This window comes from Elephas maximus, chromosome 1, assembly GCF_024166365.1.
Source record: "Elephas maximus indicus isolate mEleMax1 chromosome 1, mEleMax1 primary haplotype, whole genome shotgun sequence".
Taxonomy (NCBI): domain Eukaryota; kingdom Metazoa; phylum Chordata; class Mammalia; order Proboscidea; family Elephantidae; genus Elephas; species Elephas maximus.
In genome coordinates this window covers 141270293-141289625 of record NC_064819.1, presented here as the reverse complement: position 1 = coordinate 141289625, position 19333 = coordinate 141270293, and the positions used below count along the sequence as shown (strand labels likewise).

Genomic DNA, 19333 nt, shown 5'->3' with positions numbered 1-19333 from the left:
GACGGAGTTGGAGAAAAATGTAGAAAAAAATTCTAATTCATAAAAAAAGACCAGATTTTGTGGTCTGACAAGGACTGGAGAAACCCTGAGAGTATGCCCCCCAGATACCCTTTTAACTCAGTACTGACGTCACTCCTGAGGCTCACTCTTCAGCCAAAGATCAGACAGACCCATAAAACAAAATGAGACTTAATAGGCACACTAGCACAGGGGCAAGGATGAGATGACAGGAGGGGTCAGGAGAGCTGGTAATGGGAAGCCCAAGGTCAAGAAGGGGAGAGTATGGATATGTTGTGGGGTTGGCAACCAATGTCACAAAACAGTATGTGTATTAATCGTTTAATGAGAAACTAATTTGCTCTGTAAACCTTCATCTAAAATAGTATAAAAAATTTAAAAAAATTCTGTAAGCATAAAATCTCCATATATTCAAATTTAATGTTTCTGATATTTGGTAAGTTGCTAAGGAAGGGAGTTATTTTCCACAGTTTCTATCTCTGCTGAGTTAAAGAGAATTCCCAGTCTCCATAAGTAAAAAGTAAACAAAGGGAATGCATCGCAGAGGTGGAAAATAGTTTGATCATGTTTTTGAAGAAATTTCTTTATTTCTTGGTCATCGTGCCTTATACTTGAAGTGTTGCCTTCTTCAGTTTCCTTTTGAAGAAGTTGTTCCAGAACCCAGAATAGGAAGAAAATATTTTCATAGCGTATCACATCATAGCTGGCTTGCACCTAGAAATAAACAACAAAATCTTAAAAAAAGAAAAAAAAAAAAGGTTGTTGCTCAGCTCAGAAAATGCCAAATAAAAAGATTAAAATTTCAGACAAAAAGTAAGTCTTTCAGGGGAACACCGTCTGTTTTCCTGGTCCTTTGATGGTGGTGGGGGAGAAGGGAAACATTTCATTTTCTCAAAGACTTTACAATCTTTTCTTCCTTGCTGGTTTACAAAGCTGCAAATCTATCTCTGCATTCTTGTTATAATTCATTACTCAGGTGAGCCTAAAGTTACCTCACACATACTAAGTGTTGACTGTTGAATTCAATATTCTGCTAAAGAGTTCCAAGGCATGATAAATAGTTACTTCTGCCAATTATAAAGATCTTTAAGGGCAGGATTTTAGGAACATGTTTGGATGTAAAAACAGTTCTAGAATAGTTAGATTATGATCTGTAAAAGACCAGATGTGACCTCATACTGATCATCACAAGTAAGGGAGGAGTAGGATCAGATTGTGTGAAATCAGATAATGGACATGCATGGAAATGTAGATACAGCTTGTAGAACTTATTATTTGATCCACATAGTTGAAAGTCAGGTGAGTCAAAGGAAGGCCTACAAAGTGGGCAATGACAAGCATAACATGAGAGGGCAGAAAAATCAGTGTAAAAACAGAAGCTGGCATAATCATTTGCTTATTAATTAAGAAATGCTTTTTTTTTTTTTATGGTGCAGTGGTTAAGAGCTTGGCTGCCAACCAAAAGGTTGGCAGTTCGAAGTCACCAGCCGCTCCCTGGAAACTCTGAGGGGCAGTTCTACTCTGTCCTAGAGGGTGTCTATGAGTTGGAATTGACTCGATGGCAATGGGTTTGGTTTGGTATGCATTGTAATATAACATTTTATTCTATTCAAGTCCAGAGGAATGTGTTTTTCAGTAAGGTGGTCTGATAAACAGAATCAAATAAATATAGATAACTGAAAATAAATACTTTCTTTTAAAGGCTTGGACTAAAAATTAATCTCCAATTACACTATACCTCACACTCCTACCAAATTGGACTACATATTCTTAAGTGTATACACGTAATGCCGATACACTTGTTCCCTTGATCTAGAATGGCCTCTATAATCAAACTCTAACTACCAGCACCCTGGTCAGCCTTCAATGTCCATTATAAAAAAATAGATGCCTAAAATATCCACTGAGTCTTTCCAGTTTCCTACAGTTTTATAGATCTTAACATATTCTTCCTTATACTCTGATTGGCTATTTATATGTTTCATTACCTATTCACAATCTAAACGTGTTATCAGAAGTAGATGTGTCCCTGTCACTGCAATTTCTACAGTGCCTAAGACAGTGTCTTGTTCATAATAGACCCTCAACACACATTTTTTGTTTTGAACCAAACAGGAATTATAGTGCTTTAAAGACAATAATCATAGTTATATGATTACAACCATATTATAGTTATAGCCAATAATCATATATTGGCTATAACTTGAAGGAGAGTAACATTTTCCAAAATTAAAATTACTTTCTGATCACTTTTCCTATTCTAAACAAACAATCACAAAAATCACATTATGTGTTTAACCTGATCTTGCAGGTGGTAATTAAATGCATATTTTTAAGCCTGCTCACTAAAGGCCACAAATAGTCCACATTTCTCTATGAGTTAATAAATAATTTTTCCTTTGAAGATTTTAGACTATTGCTCTACGTATAGCTCCTTATAGCTACTTGGAGCCCTGGTGGCACAGTGAATAAAAGCTCAGCTACTAAGCAAAAGGTCGGCAGTTCAAATCCACCAGCCACTTCTTGGAAATCCTACAGGGCAGTTCTACTCTGTACTATAGTTTTTTATGAGTCAGATTTAACTGGATGGCAAAGGGTACAGGTATAGCTACTTAGAAATTAACAGAAATTAGGCAGTGTTTAAATAAGAATTCTATAGCAAAAAAGACAAAATTGTTTCATTCACTTTGAAGCTTTACCTATGACAGGAGTACAGTGCTTTATAATGACAGAGATTATCCATGTAGGCAGGGGTGGTACTAATGATTTAAGTGTCCACCCCTACCTATTATATTAGTTGTATATTCTATTACTTACCCTACTCGGTCCTTAAAATACATTGGGATTTTGTGAACAAAATGATTACTCTTTTTTTCAAAATTATTTAGATTACTTTCTAAAGAACTATGATTCTCACCGGTAACACTGATTTCATGATCAGTAAAGAATTCCCAGATTGACAGGAATGAAGGGAATGACAGAATGATGGGAATTTCTCCCTCCAGACAAAAGCCATAGCATGCCAGCAAAATCAGGGCAAGGGTGTGGAGCAGGCAGAGTATGTTCCCATCACCTTTCCATCGGCCTTGAGAATCCCACTGAGCAGGTTTAGATCGGCTGCCAGGTGGCCGACTGTCCCCACTGTGCTGTCCCTTTTCTCTATTTTGCTTTGGACTTCATGTCTCTTACCAGAATATATGTCTTGGGTTCCATCTCTATCCTAAAATGGATAATCTCTTTTGCTCCAAGATATTAACAGCTCATAAAATATTAATCTGCAGCTAACTCCTTTCTTTAGAGATAGTATGCACTTAATGCTTTAGCAGTCTCTCCTCTCAACATGTAAAATGGCATGTCTGTGGGGGAGGTCTTTCCTGTAGTTCTCAAGTTTTATCACTCTAGCAGCTGCCTGTTCTGTTTAATCATATGCTCAGGCACTTTCTGAATTAGTGTCTTAAGCCTGATAAATCCTAAAATAAATGGTATTAGGATGATGGCTGACACCCTTCCACTATATTTTGGTGTAATTTTTATATTTTCAGTGTTATGGATTGAATTGTGTGCCCCCCAAATATGTGCTGTAATTCTTAATCCCTACACCTGTCGATGTAGTCACATTCGGAAACAGGATTGCGTTATGTTAATCACGCTGTATCAGTGTAGGATGAGGTTATATCAGTGTCTTAAATCTAAGCACTTTTGAGATATAAAAGGAGATTAGGTATAGAAGCAAGCAAGCAGGAGTGGGGGAAAGATAGGTCTGCCTGGAGATCTCCAGGATACGCTGAGAAGAACCCTAGAGAAGCTGAGACAAAGATTTTCCCCAAAGTGGACTGAGATAGTCTTCCACAAGAGCTGGCATCCTGAATTCAGGCTTCTAGCCTCCCAAACTGCGAGACAAAATACATTTCTGTTCCTTAAAGCCACCCACTTTGTAACAGCAGCACCAGCAAATTAAGATACTCAGTGTCAAACTGGACTGACTCACACCAATGTTGGAAAATACCTATTTGTGTAAACACCTGTCAGGAAGAGTGAATAAGTCTCCCCCTAGTCCCACACAAGCAGGATGGCTGTCCATACCTGACACATGCTGTCCTTGAGGAGCACCCACTAAAGTCCTGTGAGTACCTCTCATAGCCTAATGCCATTTTATATAGTGTGGAACTTCAGAGGAGGAAAATACTTTGTAGCAAATTCCCAGATTTTTTTTCAGCCTGTTTTCAGAATTAAAACATTTCTATGTTTATTTTTCTATTTCTGAGTTGGGCTTCAGAAAGTCAAAGTATCCAAATACTTTTTAAAAATCATGAGAAAATACTAGTATTTCTCTACATGCTACTATAGTTCAGAACTTAGAATCTGAAGGTAAGGCTATAGATATTATGCCCATTTCCTAATTACTGCTCTTGTTGGAATTCGGTCAAGGTTAACTTGACATTTTTGTGAAAACTTATTATACTTGAAGCACACACTGCTAATTGCTTATCCCATAGCCATTTCTCTCTTCTTCATCAACACAACCCCAGTTTTATCCAGGGTGGGATAGACAGCTAAAATCTCCGTCCCCTTAAGGGTTGTTGTTAGTTTCAAGGCTATGATCTTTCAGAGGCAGACTGCCAGGCCTGTCTTCGGAGATGCCTCTGAGTGTATTTGAACCACCAACCTTTCAGCTAGCACTAGATATAACCATTTGTATCACCCAGGGACCCCTCTGTAATGGTAGTTCTAGTCAAAAGTCAAAGAGACATTGTTACTGTTGTTACGTGCCATAGAGTCAGTTCTGACTCATAGCAACCCTACAGGAGCAGAGCAGAACTGCCCCATAGGATTTCCAAGGAGCGCCTGGTGGATTCGAACTGCCGACCATTTGGTCAGCAGCCAAGCTCTTAACCATTGTGCCACCGAGCTTCCTCAAAGAGATGTTAAGTGTAAGTGACTGGGCAGGGCTTCTGGGAAAGCTCTTTAATAGCAGACAAAACCTGCTAGAATGTGCCTATATCCTACCCCCTTAAAAGTTTTTCCTACTTGGAAACATGGAAGCAGTTCTTGGAGGTAAAGGATGAGCCCCCTATGGATGGACATAAAGGGCCAGACGCCTGAGGGTGCTGTGCAGCCCGATATACCTACACAGGACAGTTGCATTTTCCTGCACAGTGCTGGCATTCCCTTCTTCCATTTTGGCCTTTTAGAATTGGAATCTTGAGACCTCCTCTAGGCAGGAAGGGAACTCTCAACTTTTCTTGGCCCTGCTGCTTTCTGCTGCCTCTGACACAGAAAGGACAGAGGTACCAAAAGGGATGAAAACACTCATTCCTCAATAACAGAAAATGAAATAAAAGGTACTGTATACTTGAAGTGAAGCTCAGTGTCTGGATGTTTATGCTTAATACTGAAAAAAACAGGGGAGTGTGACAGTTCATCAAATCCAACGATTTGACAATTTATGTATGTTAGCAAAGGCTAAGCAGAGACGCAATCTGCCACGTTCAGAAATTGGCCTGCTGCTGCGGAAAGGGTGAAAACAACGTGGCATTTTTCTTATTACTGCAAAAGCAAGAGGAGTAGGAAAAAATTGGAACCTCACAGAAGAGACAAGCAAGTGAAAGAGCACAGCCACATAACCTGACTATCAAATTAAACATTCAGTGACATTATGTACTATTGGCTCAGTATCCTGTGTGCCAGATTTTGTTAGACAGGAGCAATAAGTAAAATACAACTAAAATTAGTAGTCTCTAAAAGGATGAATTCTACACAATACTTTAAAGGAAAGGTCAGTGTCACCATGATAATTATGTCGGAAACTCACCTCTGACTCTTAATAATGTATCTTCTTTTTATTTAACAGAAGGCAAGGAAGGCAGGAAATTTCAGACAAGGAGACTAAGGGGATGAAGTTAACTATCAGCAGTTTGCTGAACACCTGGCAGTTCCTGAAGCACAGGAGAAAACTGTGAAAGAGCTGGCAGTTAAACGGGGTTTTAGCTAGGTCCCACACCCGCTGCAGTGTGTGGGGACAGGGTAGCGCATGTGAAGATGTACATGCATGTGTGTGTGTGTGTATATATATATCGTCAGTGACACTGAGACTACGATTACAACAGAAATGCACATTCACTTAAAACTAGGTCTCCTCCAAAGGTTGTATTAGATCCTCTTGCACTCACCACAATCTGGGTGTCAGGCCTACACTGCAGGAATATAAAACAAAAGGCTGATCAGAACAGAATGTAGTTAATTAGGGGAGATTTCCTAGGGATGAATTGTGAGTCAGGGCTCAAGGTGAGGGGTAAAGATTGGCCAATCATCTTTTTTTTTTTTTAAATAATTTTTATTGTGCTTTAAGTGAAAGTTTACAAATCAAGTCAGTCTGTCACATATAAGCTTATATACACCTTACTCCATACTCCCACTTACTCTCCCCCTAATGAGTCAGCCCGCTCCCTCCTTCCAGTCTCTCCTTTCGTGCCGGTTTTGCCAGTTTCTAACCCCCTCCACCCTCCCATCTCCCCTCCAGACAGGAGATGCCAACACAGTCTCAAGTGTCCACCTGATACAAGTAGCTCACTCTTCATCAGCATCTCTCTCCTACCCACTGTCCAGTCCCTTCCATGTCTGATGAGTTGTCATGGTAAATGGTTCCTGTCCTGGGCCAACAGAAGGATTGGGGACCATGACCGCCAGGATTCCTCTAGTCTCCGTCAGACCATTAAGTCTGGTCTTTTTATGAGAATTTGGGGTCTGCATCCCACTGTTCTCCTGCTCCCTCAGGGGTTCTCTGTTGTGCTCCCTGTCAGGACAGTCACTGGTTGTGGCCAGGCACCATCTAGTTCTTCTGGTCTCAGGATGATGTAAGTCTCTGGTTCATGTGGCCCTTTCTGTCTCTTGGGCTCACAGTTATCCTGTGACCTTGGTGATCTTCATTCTCCTTTGATCCAGGTGGGTTGAGACCAATTGATGCATCTTAGATGGCCGCTTGTTAGCATTTAAGACCCCAGACGCCACACTTCAAAGTGGGGTACAGAATGTTTTCATAATAGAATTATTTTGCTAATTGACTTAGAAGTCCCCTTAAGCCATAGTCCCCAAACTCTCACCCTTGCTCCACTGACCTTCGAAGCATTCAGTTTATCCTGGAAACTTCTTTGCTTTTGGTCCAGTCCAGTTGAGCTGACCTTCCGTGTATTGAGTATTGTCCTTCCCTTCACCTAAAGTAGTTCTTATCTACTAACTAATCAGTAAATAACCCTCTCCCATCCTCCCTCCCTCCCCCCCTCGTAACCACAAAAGTATGTGTTCTTCTCAGTTTATACTATTTCTCAAGATCTTATAATAGTGGTCTTATACAATATTTGTCCTTTTGCCTCTGACTGATTTCACTCAGCATAATGCCTTCCAGGTTCCTCCATGTTATGAAATGTTTCACAGATTCGTCACTGTTCTTTATCGATGCGTAGTATTCCATTGTGTGAATGTACCATAATGTATTTAATCATTCATCCGTTGATGGGCACCTTGGTTGCTTCCAGCTTTTTGCTATTGTAAACAGAGCTGCAATAAACATGGGTGTGCATATATCTGTTCTGTGAAGGCTTTTATTTCTTTAGGGTATATTCCGAGGAGTGGGATTTCTGGGTTGTATGGTAGTTCTATTTCTAACTTTTCAAGAAAACGCCAGATAGATTTCCAAAGTGGTTGTACCATTTTACATCCCCACCAGCAGTGTATAAGAGTTCCAATCTCTCCGCAGCCTCTCCAACATTTATTATTTTGTGTTTTTTGGATTAATGCCAGCCTTGTCGGAGTGAGATGGAATCTCATCGTAGTTTTAATTTGCATTTCTCTAATGGCTAATGATCGAGAGCATTTTCTCATGTATCTGTTAGCTGCCTGAATAGCTTCTTTAATGAAGTGCATGTTCATATCCTTTGCCCACTTCTTGATTGGGTTGTTTGTCTTTTTGTGGTTGAGTTTTAACAGAATCATATAGATTTTAGAGATCAGGCGCCGGTCGGAGATGTCATAGCTAAAAACTTTTTCCCAGTCTGTAGGTAGTCTTTTTACTCTTTTGGTGAAGTCTTTAGATGAGCATAGGTGTTTGATGTTTAGGAGCTCCCAGTCATCTGGTTTCTCTTCGTCATTTTTGGTAATGTTTTGTATTCTGTTTATGCCTTGTATTGGGACTCCTAACGTTCTCCCTATTTTTTCTCCATGATCTTTATCGTTTTAGGCATTATGTTTAGGTCTTTGATCCACTTGGACTTAGTTTTTGTGCATGGTGTGAGGTATGGGTCTGTTTCATTTTTTTGCAAATGGATATCCAGTTATGCCAGCACCATTTGTTAAAAAGACTATCTTTTCCCCAATTAACGGGCACTGTGCCTTTGTCAAATATCAGCTGCTCATATGTGGATGGATTTATATCTGGGTTCTCAATTCTGTTCCATTGGTCTATGTGTCTGTTGTTGTACCAGTACCAGGCTGTTTTGACTACTGTGGCTGTATAATAGGTTCTAAAATCAGGTAGAGTGAGGCCTCCCACTTTCTTCTTCTTTTTCAGTAATGCTTTACTTATCTGGGGCTTCTTTCCCTTCCATATGAAGTTGGTGATTTGTTTCTCCATCACATTAAAAAATGTCATTGGAATTTGGATCAGAAGTGCATTGTATGTATAGATGGCTTTTGGTAGAATACACATTTTTACTATGTTAAGTCTTCCTATCCATGAGCAAGGTATGTTTTTCCACTTATGTAAGTCCCTTTTAGTTTCTTGCACTAGTACTTTGTAGTTTTCTTCGTATAGGTCTTTTACATCTTTGGTAAGATTTATTCCTAAGTATTTTCTCTTCTTGGGGGCTACTGTGAATGGTATTGATTTGGTGATTTCCTCTTTGATGTTCTTTTTGTTGATGTAGAGGAATCCAAGTGATTTTTGTATGTTTATCTTATAACCCGAGGCTCTGCCAAACTCTTCTATTAGTTTCAGTAGTTTTCTGGAGGATTGCTTAGGGTTTTCTGTGTATAAGATCATGTCATCTGCAAATAGAGATAATTTTACTTCCTCCTTGCCAATCCGGATGACCTTTATTTCTTTGTCTAGCCTAATCGATCTGGCTAGGACCTCTAGCACAATGTTGAATAAGAGCGGTGATAAAGGGCATCCCTGTCGGGTTCCTGTTCTCAAGGGAAATGCTTTCAGGCTCTCTCCATTTAGAGTGATGTTGGCTGTTGGCTTTGTATAGATGCCCTTTATTATGTCGAAGAATTTTCCTTCCATTCCTATTTTACTGAGAGTTTTTATCATGAATGGGTGTTGGACTTTGTCAAATGCCTTTTCTGCATCAATTGATAAGATCATGTTGTTTTTGTCTTTTGTTTTATTTATATGGTGGATTACATTAATGGTTTTTCTAATATTAAACCAGCCTTGCATACCTGGTATAAATCCCGCTTGGTTATGGTGGATTATTTTTTTGATATGTTGTTGAATTCTATTGGCTAGAATTTTGTTGAGGATTTTTGCATCTATGTTCATGAGGGATATAGGTCTTAATTTTCTTTTTTTGTGGTGTCTCTACCTGGTTTTGGTATCAAGGATATGGTGGCTTCGTAGAATGAGTTAGGTAGTATTCCATCATTTTCTATGCTTTGAAATACCTTTAGTAGTAGTGGTGTTAACTCTTCTCTGAAAGTTTGGTAGAACTCTGCAGTGAAGCCATCTGGGCCAGGGCTTTTTTTTTGTTGGGAGTTTTTTGATTACCTTTTCAATCTCTTTTTTTGTTATGGGTCTATTTAGTTGTTCTACTTCTGACTGTGTTAGTTTACGTAGGCAGTGTTTTTCTAGGAATTCATCCATTTCTTCTAGGTTTGCAAATTTGTGAGAGTACACTTTTTCATAATAATCTGATATGATTCTTTTAATTTCAGTTGGGTCTGTTGTGATATACCCCATTTCATTTCTTATTCGGGTTATTTGTTTCCTTTCCTGTACTTCTTTAGTCAGTCTGGCCAATGGTTTATCCATTTTGTTAATTTTTTAAAAAAACCAGCTTTTGGCTTTGTTAATTCTTTCAATTGTTTTTCTGTTCTCTAATTCATTTAGTTCAGCTCTAATTTTTATGATTTGTTTTCTTCTGGTGCCTGATGGATTCTTTTGTTGCTCACTTTCTATTTGTTCAAGTTGTAGGGACAGTTCTCTGATTTTGGCTCTTTCTTCTTCATGTATGTGTGCATTTATCGATAGAAATTGACCTCTGAGCACTGCTTTTGCTGTGTCCCAGAGGTTTTGATAGGAAATGTTTTTATTCTCATTGCATTCTATGAATTTCTTTATTCCCTCCTTAATGTCTTCTATAACCCAGTCTTTTTTGAGCAGGATATTGTTCAGCTTCCAAGTATTTGATTTCTTTTCCCTGATTTTTCTGTTAGTGATTTCCACTTTTATGGCCTTGTGGTCTGTGAAGATGCTTTGTAATATTTTGATGTTTTGGATTCTGCAAAGGCTTGTTTTATGACCTAATATGTTATGTCTTCTAAAGAATGGTCCATGTGCGCTAGAAAAAAAAGTATACTTTGCAGCTTTTGGGTGGAATGTTCTGTATAAGTCTATGAGGTCAAGTTGTTTGATTGTAGCAATTAGGTCTTCGTGTCTCTATGGAGCTTCTTCCTGGATGTCCTGTCCTTCTCCGAAAGTAGTGTGTTGAAGTCTCCTACTATAATTGTGGAGGTGTCTATCTCACTTTTCAGTTCCATTAAAGTTTGTTTTATGTATCTTGCAGCCCTGTCATTGGGTGCATAAATATTTAATATGGTTATATCTTCCTGGTCAATTGTCCCTTTAATCATCATGTAGTGACCTTCTTTATCCTTTGTGGTGGATTTAAGTTTAAAGTCTATTTTGTCAGAAATTAGTATTGCTACTCCTGCTTTTTTGCTTGTTGTTTGCTTGATAAATTTTTTTCCATCCTTTGAGTTTTAGTTTGTTTGTGTCTCTAAGGTGTATCTCTTGTAGGCAGCATGTAGACGGATCGTATTTCTTTATCCATTCAGAGACTCTGTCTTTTTATTGGTGCATTTAGTCCATTAACATTCAGCGTAATTATAGATAAGTATGTGTTTAGTGCTGTCATTTTGATGCCTTTTTATGTGTTGTTGACAATTTCATTTTTCCACTTACTTTTTTGTGCTGAGACGTTTTTCTTTGTAAAGTGTGTGTTCCTCATTTTCACAGGGGTTGACTTTATGTTTGCTGAGTCGTTATGTTTTTTTTGGTTTTTATTTTGATTTATGGAATTGTCATACTTCTTTGTGGTTACCTTAATATTTACCTCTATTTTTCTAAGTAAAAACTTAACTTGTATTGTCCTATATCGCCTTGTTTTCCTCTCCATATGGCAGTTCTATGCCTCCTGTATTTAGTCCCTCTTTTTGATTATTGTGGTCTTTACATATTGACTTCAATGATTCCCTGTTTTGAGTATTTTTTTCTTTTTAAAAATTAATCTTAATCTGTTTTTGTGACTTCCCTACTTGAGTTGATATCAGGATGCTCTGTTCTGTGACCTTGTGTTGTGCTGGTATCTGATATTATTGATTTTCTGACCAAACCATTTCCTTTAGTATTTCTTGTAGCTTTGGTTTGGGTTTTGCAAATTCTCTAAGCTTGTGTTTATCTGTAAATGTTTTAATTTCACCTTCATATGTGAGAGAGAGTTTTGCTGGATATATGATCCTTGGCTGGCAGTTTTTCTCCTTCAGTGCTCTGTATATGTCATCCTATTGCCTTCTTGACTGCATGTTTCTGCTGAGTAGTCTGAACTTATTCTTATTGATTCTCCTTTGTAGGAGACCTTTCTTTTATCCCTGGTTGCTTTTAAAATTTTCTCTTTATCTTTGGTTTTGGCAAGTTTGATGATAATATGTCTTGGTGATTTTCTTTTTGGATCAGTCTTATATGGGGTTCGATGAGCATCTTGGGTAGATATCCTTTCGTCTTTCATCATGTCAGGGAAGTTTTCTGCCAACAGATCTTCAACTATTCTTTTTGTGTTTTCTGATATCCCTCCCTGTTCTGGGACTCCAATCACATGCAAGTTATTCTTGATAGAGTCCCACATGATTCTTAGGGTTTCTTCATTTAATTCTTGTATTTGATTTTTTTTTCAGCTATATTGGTGTCAATTCCCTCATCCTTCAGGTCCCCCACTCTGCATTCCAATTGCTCGAGTCTGCATCTCTGACTTCCTATTGCGTTGACCAATTCTGTAATTTTACTGTTGATCTTTTGGATTTCTGAATGCTGTCTCTCTATGGATTCTTGCAACTTATTAATTTTTCCACTATGTTCTTGAATAATCTTTTTGATTTCTTCAACTGCTTTATCAGTGTGTTCCTTCGCTTTTTCTGTACATCACCTTATTTCATTTCTGAGGTCATCCCTGGTGTCTTGAAGCATTCTGTAAATTAGTTTTTTATATTCTGCATCTGGCATTTCCAGGATTGTATCTTCATTTGGGAAAGATTTTGATTCTTTAGTTTGGGTAGTTGTAGAAGCAATCATGGTCTGCTTCTTTATGTGGTTTGATATCGACTGCTGTCTCTGAGCCATATATAAGATATTGTAGTGATTTATTTTATATTTGCTCACTGAGTCTTATCTTGTTTTGTTTTCTTTCAATATACGTAGATGGGCTACTAGATTGTGCTGTCTTGATTGTTGTAGCCCTTGAATCACTTATATCGTATTACCAGCTGGTTTGGGCTGTTACCAGATATATGAACCTAAGAGTCCATTCACTATTCTTGAGTAGAATCTGATTGTGGGTCACCAAGTGTGTGGTGCAGACTGTCACCTATCCACCTAGAGGAGTAGTGGTTCTAGTTGTGTGCACCAGATTCTAGTAGCAGCAGGGGGTCACACTCCAGGGGGGGCAGGATGCTGACAGGCTTCCCCCAAGTGCCAGTGAGGTAGGTGTGTCTCTATTCCTAAAGCACTTTGGTGGGTGGGCTCTGCAGCTGTACCTTAGGCACCCAATGTATGTACCTCTACAGTTTGGTAGGTATCACCATCCTCAGACCCCTAAGGCAGGAGGCTAGGTGGTCTGGGGGGAGCTTCAGCCCTCAGTTGTGGGTCAGTGAGGGCTCTGTTTAATACGCAGAGATATCTGACCTGGGAAGCTTGTCTTTCCAGTAATCCGCTAAAACAATTACAGTCAGATCCCTATCAGCGTTGCCTTTGCATTATAATAGCCACCTTGTTCCCTGTAGGGATGAAAGCCCAAGACTGTGGATCTCATATGCTTGGCTGGAGCTGGTTCTGTATTTTTAGTCCAATTCTGGGCAGTCTGGGAAGGATTTTTGGTCCCTGGGTTTTTGTAGCTGCTTTTCTCAGGCCAGGAGAATGGGTTAGGAAAAGACCAAAAAAACAAAAACAAAAACCACAGAGCACTTCACTCTCTGGCTCAGGAAATTCCAATGTTAATGAAGCCCCCTGGGAAGGGGAGGAGAGGGATCAGATAGATAGGAGAGAGTAGCACCCCAGAATATTGACAAAGTTACTTTTCTTGTTTGGTGATGACTGTTTTATCTGAGATTCCCGAGGGGTGTGTAGCCTGTGCGCGTTGGCTCGGTAGAGATTGTCCCCGAGGGTCAGGCCGTGTCCTTTGCTCATACTGTCTCAGAAGCCATGATCAGTTCCTCCGGTCCCAGTCCAAAGCCCAGTGCCAAGGTTCCCTGGCTGGGATGCCACACTCCAGGCTCCAAAACCAGTCGCTGCCTCCCGGTGACTTCTCCTCCTCCTCCTTCATGTCGCTGCACTGCCTGCATGCACTGGCTGGGCTTCCCTCGAGGTCACTTCTGGGAGTAGGGCTGTGTCCCGTGTTTGCACCGTCTCAGGATGCCATGCTTAGCTCCCCTACGCCCAATCCAAAGCCCGGCGCCAAGGTTTTCTGACTGGGACACTGGCTCCAGGCTCCAAAAACAGTCACTGCTTCCCCGTGGTTGCTCGCTCTCAGTCTCTGTCACTCAGGTCAACTCTTTAGATCTGTGTTTGATGGTCAGGGTTCGTAGATGGTCACGTATGTGATCGACTCACTTGTTTTTCCAACTCTTTGTTGCAAGAGGGATCCGAGGTAGCTTCTACCTAGTCAGCCATCTTGGCCCCGCCTCTGGCCAATCAGCTTTTGATCAAAGTACAGGCAATGAAGAATAAAAATGATTCAATGGGTGCTAATCCATTTGGCTTTATGTAAATAACGGTGCAGGTATCTGTCTAATAGGCTGACCTGGAGACTGGTTCTAAGGGGCTTATGGACCAATTTGTGGAGTAACTTAGATAAAAAGTTCTAAACTATTCAAACTATTCACATTTCGGATCTTGATATTTTACAGTTTTGAAAGTATACCACTCCTATGGCAAAGACTTCAACGAGTAGGCAAGGGTATATATATATATATACACATACATACATACATACACACACATACACACACAAAGATTTTCATTAAAGGATTATATATAACAGCAAAATAAAAAAAAATCTGTCACTATGAGGCTTGTTTAAAAATAATGATTCTCTCATTAACCAATTCGACCCACTTTTCTCAAATCTGGTTCTTGAGGCTAAATTTATATGACCGGTGATAGTTAAATGGATAAGATGGCTTGCAGGGGAAGAAAAGTTTAGATAAGAATCACAGAAAGGATTATGATTTGTGTTTGACAAAAATATGGACTGAGACTCTGAGCTAGGACACATGTGGAATAGGCCGCTGTTGGTTGAAATCATTGAGAAAACAGAATTTTACAAAGCAAGGTTCTTTTAAAATGGATCAGCTTAACACATATTCATTGCTTATTAAATCCCAACAACCATTTACTAGCTATGGGACCTGAGAAAGTTATCTAACCTCTCTAAACCTCGCTCTCCTCAACTAAAACTTGGAAATAATAACAGTAAACTCCCCACTGGGTTGCTAAAAGGATTAAATTAAATTATATATTTAAAGTACAGCACAGGAGCACAAATTCCCAAATAAGTATTATCTATTATCTGTTGTGGAAACCCTGATGGCGTAGTGGTTAAGTGCTATGGCTGCTAACCAAAGGGTCAGCAGTTCGAATCCTCCAGGTGCTCCTTGGAAACTCTATGGGGCAGCTCTACTCTGTCCTGTAGGGTCGCTATGAATTGGAATCGACTCGACAACACTGGGTTTGGTTTGGCTTATTATCTGTTGTCACTACTATCATCATAATTATTGTTACATTTCAACAAAGTAAAAAAGATATAGTCCTTACCCTTGAGATACTTGGCATCTAGAGAAAAGGCCAAAAAAACCAAACCCATTGCCATCAAGTGAATTCTGACTCATAGCAACCTAGAGAAAGTCCACTGGTGTTATTTAAGTACTGCACTGTGGTCAATTATTAGAATCATTTCAAGCTTCCTTTGAAGTGTTCATCTAGAAAGAATGTGATGATGCATCTTTATCTACTTTTCCTCTATCAAGAAAGTCCTTCAGAGACAGCAGTAACCTAGCAGAGGATTCCTTTTTGCATAGAAGGGTAGTACTGAGGAATCAAATGTGAGATGATTATTTTAAAGGCTTTGTGATATTACAAGGCCCTGAAGAAGGTTTAAGTGTATGTGAAACATAGACTTAAGGGAGATGAATAACTGCATAAAGGTCCATTCAGCCCAATTCCCACCTCCACCCCCCCAATAAGACATGGTGTTTAAACAGGTAGCTTGACTGCCTCTTTCTTTCCCTCTCTGTCTCTCTCCTTCCTTTCCTTTCCTTTCCTTCTTCCCTCTGTCTCTCTGCCTTGTCACTCTTTGCCAAAGAGATGGATTGACACAGTGGCTGCAAAAATGGCCTCACACATAACAAGGATTGTGAGGATGGCGCAGGACCTGGCAGTGTTTTCTTCTGTTGTACATGGGGTCACTTTGAGTTAGAACTGACTCGACGGCACCTAAGAACAACAATACATGGGACATAGCATTTCTCTAACAGATCTCCTGTAAAAAAAAAAAAATTTTTTTTTTTTCAGGGTCAATGTTAAATAGCTTTGCCCTGTATCCCACTGCCTTCTCAGGATCTGTATGCTTAATTATGGGGCCACCAACCCCACCCAAAGGAATTTTTCATTATTTTATACTACAATATAAAACTTAGTCTAAGGCTGGGAATCACTTTCAAGTACTTTTGAGATATAAATGGATAATTTATTAGTCTGGAGTTTTCCCACGACAGTTCTTGACAAAACAATACGAATCAGAAGATTTGGTTTTTAATATAAGAGGCTACTAAGTAAAAAACAGAGCCTAGAGACTGGAATAAAATGGCTACATTCTCTGAAGACTAAGTCAGCTGGGGGCACTGTATAGGTTTGTGTGCCTTCCTTCCCTTCCTCATTCCCTTCTGCCCTGTTATAAACATTTATTAGGTACCCAATGTGCTATACTCAACACTAGGTGCTGGGAATACAGAGGTGAACCACACAGGATTACTACTGGTAAGTGCTCCTAGACAAAGAAGTAAATAAATAATGGTAATGAAATATGCATTCTATAAGTGTGATAATGAAACTCTGAGGAATCAGAATCATATGACGGGAGAAGATGTAAAGGGTGTAAAGGAAGTGAGGTTAGTCATGAATGAATGATGATCCTGGAGGCTCCTCTTCTTCTAGATGATATGGCAGGATTCTCCAGGAGGGCTTACTTGAAAGTTGTTATCCTCATAGTTTGGCTACTTCCATGGGAGCCTTCTGCCTCTGGTCTGTGAGTATGCATTAAGGCAAGGAGTTTAAGCGGGGAGTAGGGAGAAGTGTCTCTAATCTCTACAGTGTCTCACTCAGCATAATCCCTATACCTCTGCCTTCTATAAGACAACGGAAGTGGCCTAGACTGACTGGTGTGTGCAGTCAAGGGTCAAATCGGTTTCATGTGTCTACACGATCTTAAAGAATGTGTTTGGTTTCATGAAGTCTATATTCACTTAAATGTCTGATACTTATCTCCTAGAAGGAAGGCACAGCTAGAGCAGAGGACTCATGAAAGCAGTATGTTTGAGACAGAATGCACTGTTTCCACTAAATTATACCATTCTCACTATGAAATTAAGACAAAGCTTGAGAGAAAGAAACCAAAGGTGGTAAAATATCTTCTGTAAGTTGGAAGCAGAGATCCATATGGCTATTACTGATAGAAAACAAACATCTAATCTAAATAGCCAGTGGGGGTATAATTAGTAAGAAAATCTTCTCCTTAGGACTGTAAATAAAGATTATCCAAGAGAGCATCAAAGCCTGCCCAACCAGGCAGAAGGCAGGGACTACCCAGCTAGGCAGGAACCTAAGGCTAAAATAATTTCCTAGGGGTGGTTTAGCTAAGCTTTGGGAAATTTGCCAAAGTAAGCAGGAAATGTATTTTTCATACAGCACTAGATCCAAAGCTCATGATTAGTTACAAGGGGATCAGCTCATAAGTGACCAGATCATTTTCAATAATTTTGTTTAGAAACTGAAAGCCAAATTTGATTGGCTTCATATGATCTACTAATTACCTCCCAAAGGCTGACTGTTCAGTGTTGGATTCACAAAAATTAGAAGCCAACATATTTGTCCTCTTTTCTTCCTATTTTCAATATGAATCACCACTGATGTGCTAAAATAGGTTTATTAGAACTTGGTATCAAAGGCTAAGTGAAACTGCACACACACAGAAAAGTGGGAAACACACATGAGGAAAAAAAAAACTGTTTATGTGTTTTGTATGAACACTTGTATTTTGTTATAGAAGTAGAGATTGGGCCCTATAGCAAAAGCAATATAAATTTTTTTAATTTTAATTTTACAGTTGACCATCATACCTTCCTTTTTCTTCAGTGTCAGTTTTGTAAAGTACAATTTATATGTCTTTTTAGGTGCTCAGTTTATGAATTTTATAAACTGCTTTTAAAAACAGGGAAATATCAGAATATTAAAAAAATGATCCCTGCAAAAGGAAAAAGTAATCATACAACAATCATGATATACTGTTTAACAGGATTTTAAATGTTTTGTTACCATTTCTTTAGCTGAATTTTCATTTTATACATACACACACATACACATTATTTAGTAAGCCTGCTTTTCACTCAGTTCCATTAAAAATTTCTACACTCAAATATAATTTATTACCTGAAGATATTCCAGGGAAACATTTTAGGAAAAAAAGTCCATATATAACATATAAAGCTTAGAGAAGAACTAGACTTCCTACTATGAGACAGTTTTCCTGGTTTAACTATTTTTCATTATCTTCATGCTGAGAAATTTCTGAAGAAATTTATCTGTCATGAAAGTGCTAAACGGCCCGAGGGAAAGCTTTCTTGTGTTAGTGGCTGGTGAGGTACTACCTGATGACAAATTTAAGAAAAGAAGTACAGAACCAGAGGAGGACTTAGACCCATGGAAGCTTCCATTAGTTCTTTCCTTCAAATAACATTTATTTCCTCAGCACCTCCTGCCAAACAATACTGAGATGGAAATGATGAAAATGAACCAGAAGTACGGTTTTATATCCTTAGGCCTCACAGTTCATGGCAGAGTTACATATGTAAATAATAACAATACAGAATGATAGGTATTGTTAGAGGTTTATGTTCAAAGTGCTATTATAATGGCACTTCTGCTAACTAAAACCCAATCAAGGTTGCACTCGGCAGATAGTATCTATGGAGAATTCTAAATGCTACCATTTTGGAAAATTAAACAAGCAGTGATGTAGAAGCAAAATTAAAAATGTTTTGGGAAATTCACATATTAACATAAGCGCACTGAAAATAAAGCAAATAGGAGAACTTAGCATGGATATATTAACATAGGTTATGAAAATTCTCATCATTTTCAAGTATATATTACAAAACTGAAATCATGTTCTCTGAGGAGACATCTGCATTTATAACAAAGAACAATTAACTTACTTAACTAATACTGTAAGGACATGAACATGTATTTTATAAGCAATTATTTTCAGAAAAAAATAACGTCCTCAGAAAGCCAGCTATCATTGGTAAATTTCAAAGAAATTTTTTAAGTGTACATTGGCCACATTTTAAATGTAATTATCTTTGTTTCTTAATTTTACTTTGAAATTCTAATAACAAATTTTACCTTAGAAAATTATGGTGCTCAAATTAGAAGGGTGATATATTCTATATTCAAATTCAAACCCAAATATATTATCTAGGTCTGATATAACAATGACATTAAAAGCTTTAAATAAGATGCTATCTTCACTAACATAACAATCCCCATCCTCAGTAT

General features: G+C 38.7%; 1 protein-coding gene across 1 annotated transcript in view; it reads right to left on the bottom strand.

The window, feature by feature from the left end:
- Nucleotides 1–462: 462 nt before the first annotated feature.
- MEI4 (meiotic double-stranded break formation protein 4) overlaps nucleotides 463–19333 on the bottom strand; it is a 199631-nt gene continuing 180760 nt past the window's right edge. The window contains exon 5 of the mRNA XM_049895960.1: nucleotides 463–732. Within this exon, the coding sequence (XP_049751917.1) occupies nucleotides 463–732 (270 nt within the window). The remainder of the gene's footprint in view (nucleotides 733–19333) is intronic.